We start from the raw sequence: 7,175 nt of genomic DNA, 5'->3' as shown, positions 1-7,175 counted from the left end.
CATTGGACAAGAGCATCCTCCTTCCCTTTTACCAGCGGAACAAAATATAGTATAAGAGAAGATATGGTACAACAGAGACAACAAATGATGCGAGACAATCAAGAATAATCTGAATCAAGTCCAAGTAGAATGAAATAGTTTACGTAGAAAGGAGAAGATATGGTACAACAGAGACAAGGGGTTTCAGAAATGGCACAGGTGTATCTAAAAGTGACAATTCTATAGCCAACTTGAACTTGAATCAACCTTTTCTTTTCTGTTTAAAAAAAATTCTCTTGAATATGGTATAAGCATTAACTTTTGACACTTCGATTCTGAATGAGGGAACAATTATAAAAACCAAGCAATCTTAGGTTGTTAAAATTATGCAGGCAAATTAAATAGTTCTAAGAGAATTATTTTCTAAAACATGAAACTGAAGGTAGTACAAACATAATGATTGACCATGAAGAGTGTTTGAATGTTTGCTCAAACAAATAACATGCATAGGTAAGGAACTTTCTATAATTCTATGCAGGTACTATACTTTGCAAAACTAATTCCACTGACACAATATGAATAAGAGAAATCACATAAAGCAATAAATTCTAATGCACATATTTGAAGTGCCATTGCAAGCCCGATGATACTATTTGTCTACTCCTTAAGAAATACCAGGTATTGCTTTTTCTGTTGTAACCACAGAAGAAATAGAGCAAACCAGAGAGCACAAGTAAATTCAAACCAAAAAGGTAGTTTAGATCTACTATTGCATTTTTTCAGCAAGCAGTTTGATCTTTAGTTACAGACTTACAGGACTCCCAAGTTGTAATGTTTGTCTAAAACACGTGTACACAAGGGACAAAACTAAAGTTCAAACCAAAGCATGTGTAGTCCTGTATATTCTCCGAGTTGTACCCTTGATCCATAACCATCTGCGCCGCCATCAAAAGTAGTGTATGTACAAGTCATCAAAAGACATATGTACAAGTAGGCCACATAGTCAGTAAACTGTAAATATTAAGAAAAGACATGCAATCATTATCAAATGTGAAAGAATAAAATATAATTTTCTTTTTAGCTTCGTATTATGACTAAAGAGAGCTTTTAGAGCCAATTTTATCATGTAGTAAGTTTTTTTAATCACCTTGAACATATTTGCAAAAGTGTAGTAGTACAAAAACACCCAATTTAGAGGCACTAAAAAGAATTATGAAGGAAAACAGAATTCAGGAAAAGGAAAAATATACAAAATTTCCAGGAAACCAGAGAGCAATGGAGATGGTCGAAGAAGTTGTTCAGTAACATTGTATCCTTCGGATTGTTGTGGTAGATGGATGTAAAGACACTGACAAAGCAATTCAGTATTTGGAGCTTTAGATAATTTACTTTCTATATGATACTATTTAATTCCTCTGAATCTTATTGTGCAAAGTGTGACAAACTTCAAAGTTTCACTTATTATAGTCCTCACCTGAAGAGCTAATATGTACAAAGATCAAAAGATTTAAGTCTCCACCTGTAGTAAAGAAACAACATCTTACAAGTTAGAGAAAACAAGGGAACAAAGTTTGTAGAAAGAGGGAATTGAAGGAAAGTTCAGTCCCCACCGAAGATGGCCATGTACATGGTAAGCACGTTGAACAGTCAAAACGTAGAGTGAATTGGATGAAGCAAACAAAACATTGTGAATTTTTATTCTCTAATCATCAAAGGTTCAAATATACGTAGGAGAACGAGGACACTACAGTTGTGAGGACAGAACTGCCAAGTGCAACACTTTTGTCTGCTCTAGTGCAGAGTATGGTGAACGTTATCTTCTTCCAAGGAGATATATGGGAAACATGGGAAGCAGAGGCACTTAAATGGGCTATGGAATGCACAACTTTTAACAGTACGTGTATTTGAAAATCAACAACATCACGTTCCAAAAAAGTATTAAAAACTTATTTGATTATCTAACGATTTTGGAGTAATATATCAGCTTAGAGTTTCTAGTGACAAAGATAAATCTAATGACTCAATAACTTCCAACACAGTACCTGTATGGACTATAGTTCTATTTGTTGTAGTAGATTCAATGTCTCTTATTATAGAGATTTTCAAATTTTGTGGTTTATAGAAAGAAGCGACATAATGAAACTTTAGTGCAACAACCTATCGGATAGTACTTCCTACAACCTCAATTAATTTATAATCTTTTGCATCACTTCAAAGAATAATAGGTATCTTTACAACAAATCCATAGTTGCAAATACAACTTCTTTATTTCACCAAATGTCTTACTATGAAGCATGACGGAAAAAGGAATAAATAATTAGCCATGACAAAATTTAGTGTGTTGAGTCTTTCTGATATGTAGTGTTTAGAGAATGAGAAAATTGAAAGTAAAAGAGATGTGCTTACATGGAATCAGTTTGCAATTTAAAGAGATTGAGTTTATATAAGAACGAAACGGAATCAAACAATTTGTTCTGATCAGTTAGTGTTGTTTCTTCTACTTATAGCGAAACAAAGAATTGCTGGAGAGTCTTCTAAATTTCGATATATAAATGAGGAATAATCGACTTAATTCTAGCGGTAGGAATTTTAATAGTTCATCAGTTTTAGTTTTTATTGTCTATACACTCAACCTATTTTTCAATATACGGCGTATTCAAGATGGTTTACTAACCTTCACTTTTTCTTTGCAGGAGTGACTGGCTAAATATTTTGCTTTATGCTAGAAGAAGCATTTTTTCTAGTTGGAGTTGTCCGCTCAGTCTGTTGTCTTTTGCTAGATGATGTAGCTTCTGTGATCAGTTCTTTTTGTTCCTGCGGGGATGACAGATTGCCAAGCTCTCTTTTGCTGCTTTCTCCAGCATTTGTAAAAGTTGATGGTGCTGGCAATTGGAGAGTATCTTGCTTTTCAACATACGACAGAATGAATAGCTTTGCTGGTGTTTCATCCGACGTCCTGGAAAATGATTTCTTTAGTTGTACTTTGAACACTTTGTCAGTAAGACGTTGCCGAATAGGTTGAAGAGGCATCAATTCATTCTGCATTCAAAAATGAGTCCGGCAAGCTCTAACATGTCAGTTGAAGTAATGAATTTAATCAAATTTTAATTCTCGTTTGTACCTTTATCTTAGTTATTTCATAGATCTGTTCAGCTTTCATTGAAAGGAGACTTTCTACAGATTCACCTAATATTGTTGTAATTGTCGATCCACTTATATCTGCAATTTCAACTTGAAATCGGCACCTATTATACAATATCATTGCACGTTATTATGCATTTATAAAATCTATGAGAAAGTACTTTCAATTTGAAAAGCAAACAAAATTATGGTACCTGGGTGTTAACATCGCATGTTGATCGCAATTCAACAGTCGACAACTTTTATTATGGAAGTTCTAACAAATTGCTTGCATTTTGAATACATTAACTCGTAAAACCGCTGCTCATCATCTAGCAGCGACATTTTACCTTCCACATGAAAAGATTGCATCTGTTTAACATAAAGGAGAGCTGATGATTAGTTGAGTTGTTATAATGTTCAACCAAAATATATTGTAGTATATGTTACATGCATACCGCTGGTTGTGACTGAATATTTGCAATAGGTACAGCCTCATCATGTAGCGATACAAGAAGAGGCGATGAAGCTGTCTCTGCAGAACTACTGTGTATATATGCTCAACGTTTCTTCATTATCTTTCACCCTATAAATAGACACACACACAATTTTTGGTGATTTAAATAATTGTCTTTTTGTCCATGACTATATTGATGCAGTACTTTTGTATATTTATCTCATACCAATTCATCAATTCTGCAGCCTGTGGATAGAATGGATTTACCAATATTGCATAATTATATCTTGTTGTCAACGATGTTCCTGTATTGTACATCTATGAGTACGAAAAATTTGAATTCATTAATGTATAAAAGAAAGTTAAAATCTAGTCCATACCAGCATAAGAAGACCGTGCAATTCGTTTTGCTAGGATTACTGGATGTTTGTCAACTTGTGTAGCTAGCTCATTTCCATCAGTTTCAGCAAAATCTTCCCACAAAGTGAAAATACAATGGTGCAGACTATAGAGAGAAAAGAAATAAGTAGCAATGAGCTAGACCTTTCCCTTGTCTTTTACACGAAAAAACAAACTAAAAAGGTACTTAACTGGCATCTTCACATTAAGAGCACAAACATATAATCACCAAAATCTATTGTCAACAACGCTGTTAATTGTCTTCAAATGTTCAATAAATTCCCTGCTAACAACTAATGGGAATTGAAAATAAGAAACAAAGTAGCCATTTTACTATAAAAGCCAACAAAACTGAAGTTTTAATCTGACATCATAACAAACTAAATAAAAGAAATTGACAATTTTCCACCACCTGTACATACTATTTAGTTGCACTCAACTTCCATAGCTTATTTTAAACTTAATCACATAGAGAGTTGTAGTGTTATTGAGAACTAAATGTTTTTCTTTATGTTAGATAAGCTATCTTAGTATTTAGTTGTACTCTACACCTACAGTTTTTTTCCAATATACCTATTATCAATTTGTTTGACTCATAGACAAGTTTTATTAGTTTTTACAGAGTATCCACAATATCTTATATGTGACTACATTGCCAAACCAAGAACTTAGAAAACCACTTAAGAGTCTTCGATTTCCATCAGTGCCATGATACCATTTGCCTAAGTGAACTATTGAAACATGCTATAGGAAACAAAAAAAAGTAACCAATGTCATTAGTTATGAAGGGCATTGGGAGCCTTTACAAGTGGAATCAACATTAGTTATATGGATCTTTGAGTAACAATGAATCCTTTGAAATTAATGGAATAGAAGAAGATGCGCTAAACTGTATGAGTTTGAAGAAAGAAGGAGAAGTTTCGTAAATTGAATAAGAGTGGACGGAATATGTAAAATCCTAGTCCTAACTTTAGAAGGGAGAAGGAAACTTTTCAGAAGCTAGGGAGAGATATTTAAAATTTATACATACCAAGTCTTCAATAACTTTAACAGATACAACGACACATGTCAAGGCGACCCAAAGGATGAAGAACATTGTCAATAACATTTCGAAGTTCATGTGGAAAGGAACAGATCACATACAAAATCAACAAGCAAGCAGAATTATACCTGGGCTGCTGCCATGAAGGAATGGGCCACACAGAACCATTGCAGACACGGGAGAAGGGGAACAAAATTCCAGCTGACAAAAGATCTATTGAATGGAGAATTGACTTTTTGCGGAGATGTTAGGTCAGAAGAATTGGTCATACCCCAAAACATGACATCTTGAGTTATTTTCCCATGTGGGAGATCCTTGTAAAACAGATTTTGCTGGACCACAGATAATAGACAGTGGCGGATCTAGGATTTCTAAATAACGGATGCACCACTACCAAACATATATTTTTCCTCTAGCTTCTGGTGGAGAATGAAGGTATTTAACAGTATTAGAAGTTAATGTCATGCATGATCCCTTTGTCATTCCAACAGAAAAGGTAGAAAATTAATGATCCAGTGGGTTAACAATGCAGGTCTTCAAACAGAGGGGTAAAGTCAAATTGGACAAGAAATTACCTATGTAAGTATGATTCTGCAATCCAATAAGCAAAAGATCTCAAATCATCTTAAATCTTGTAAAAAGAATCTGAGTCGCATTTGAGATCCACGAAAAACCTTGATACCAACCAGCTTATTCATTATCATGTAGTGTGCTTATTTCTAATCTGAACCAGCCACTCATCACGTAAGAGGTACTATGACCAGCAAACATTAGCTCAACTCTTATTTTATCTGCATCTTTTAGGAAGCCTCATAGGGCAGAAAGTAAAATACCAAAGAGAGGCAGAGACGACAACGACAACAACAACACCTGGAGGTAGTGTGCATGCACAGCCCTACTCTGCGGCAGAGACCTTAGCCATGCTCTGGGGCAGAGAGGTTACATTTTGGCCAAATCTTAATAGTTGATTTTGGGCCAAAATATTACTATTATATTTTTAAAAAATTGCCCCAAACTTTTGTATTTTATAAAAGAATCCACCATTTATTATTTTGTAACGATGTTACTTTGTCTTCTGGGTCATCTGATAGTGTATCATGTAGTTCATTATAAAAATAATAATTTTGTATCAAATTTATTTATGTTCAGGACTATGGTTTGCGATACTATAATGAATGTTATTGACAATGGTATTGTTGGGTATTTGTGATAGTTTTTAGAATTTGTGGGTATAAGTCATGTTTCATGTTTTTCCAAACCAAACTTCACCCAAAACAAATGTCCAAACACATTTTCATCTTCAAACCAAACTTCACCCAAATCAGATTTTTCAGAATAAATTTGGGAATCTATGGTCAAACGCTAGCTAAAACAACCTCAATGACAAAATGTTGAAAGGCTCCCAAATTTCACTCTCTTCCAGACTTTTTTGGAGCAGTGTTTTAAAAGGCGTAGGCTAAGCCGAGGCATTTTACATATGACTCGGCGAGGCGTAAGCCCCGAGGCACGGGGCGTAAGCACCATAGGTATTTAATTTTTAATATTTTATAAGATAATATAATGACAGTAAATATTTATAAACAGGTAAAATTGTATAAAAATTGAAGAAAACTATAAATATGTGATATATATATATATATATATATATATATATATATATGTGTGTGTGTGTGTGTGTGTGTGTGTGTGTGTGTGTGTGTGTGTGTGTGCACGTGCGCGTGTGCTCTATCCCCACAAAAAACTAGTCAAATAATTTATTATATGCTACTTACAAGCAATATTTTAAAAGGTGGGGGCGTGAGACGGGGCATTTTATTTGATATGGGGCGAGGCATAAGCCTGGAGACGGGGGGAGGGGGGGCGTAAGCCCCATGGATCTTTAAAACTTTTAATTTATAAATTAATAAAATAACATAATAACACAAAAAAATATAAAATATAAATTAAAAGTTAAAAATTAAAAGAAAATTAAAGGAACTCGTAGAAAAAAAAATATCTATCATGATTCTTATATATAACTAATGATACAAATCACGTATAACGTCTTTAACTTTCAAATAATTAAAAACTTATAATTTATTTAGAAATATTATCAAATTCCACATTTTACCTTCCTAAAAGTAAATAATTAATAAAATCTTATTAGTACGATAATTAAAATATTACTCCTTCATGAAT

The 7,175-nt window shown here is 33.7% G+C and overlaps 1 protein-coding gene across 5 annotated transcripts; it reads right to left on the bottom strand.

Moving 5' to 3' along the window:
• Nucleotides 1-717: 717 nt before the first annotated feature.
• LOC104094577 (uncharacterized) lies at nucleotides 718-5,855 on the bottom strand. Of its 5 annotated transcripts, none has more exons than XR_011413877.1 (9): nucleotides 5,126-5,807; nucleotides 3,937-4,061; nucleotides 3,783-3,861; nucleotides 3,558-3,685; nucleotides 3,315-3,471; nucleotides 3,101-3,224; nucleotides 2,654-3,018; nucleotides 1,454-1,498; nucleotides 718-990 (listed from the first exon to the last, which is right to left on the bottom strand). XR_011413877.1 is itself a non-coding variant. In XM_070195333.1 (8 exons), exons 5-7 carry the CDS (start codon nucleotides 3,326-3,328, stop codon nucleotides 2,683-2,685), a joined length of 474 nt encoding a protein of 157 aa, XP_070051434.1. In that variant the 5' UTR covers nucleotides 3,329-3,471; nucleotides 3,558-3,685; nucleotides 3,783-3,861; nucleotides 3,937-4,061; nucleotides 5,573-5,855; the 3' UTR covers nucleotides 718-990; nucleotides 2,654-2,682. The 5 variants fall into 5 exon arrangements, 3 of the variants coding, with proteins under 3 accessions (XP_070051434.1, XP_070051433.1, XP_070051435.1); XR_011413878.1 differs by having other exon boundaries at nucleotides 718-914; XM_070195333.1 differs by lacking the exon at nucleotides 1,454-1,498 and having other exon boundaries at nucleotides 5,573-5,855.
• Nucleotides 5,856-7,175: the final 1,320 nt, after the last annotated feature.

This window comes from Nicotiana tomentosiformis, chromosome 2, assembly GCF_000390325.3.
Source record: "Nicotiana tomentosiformis chromosome 2, ASM39032v3, whole genome shotgun sequence".
NCBI classification, from domain to species: Eukaryota; Viridiplantae; Streptophyta; class Magnoliopsida; order Solanales; family Solanaceae; genus Nicotiana; species Nicotiana tomentosiformis.
The sequence above is the reverse complement of the archived record's forward strand: the minus strand, read 5'-3'. Positions and strand labels throughout refer to the sequence as shown.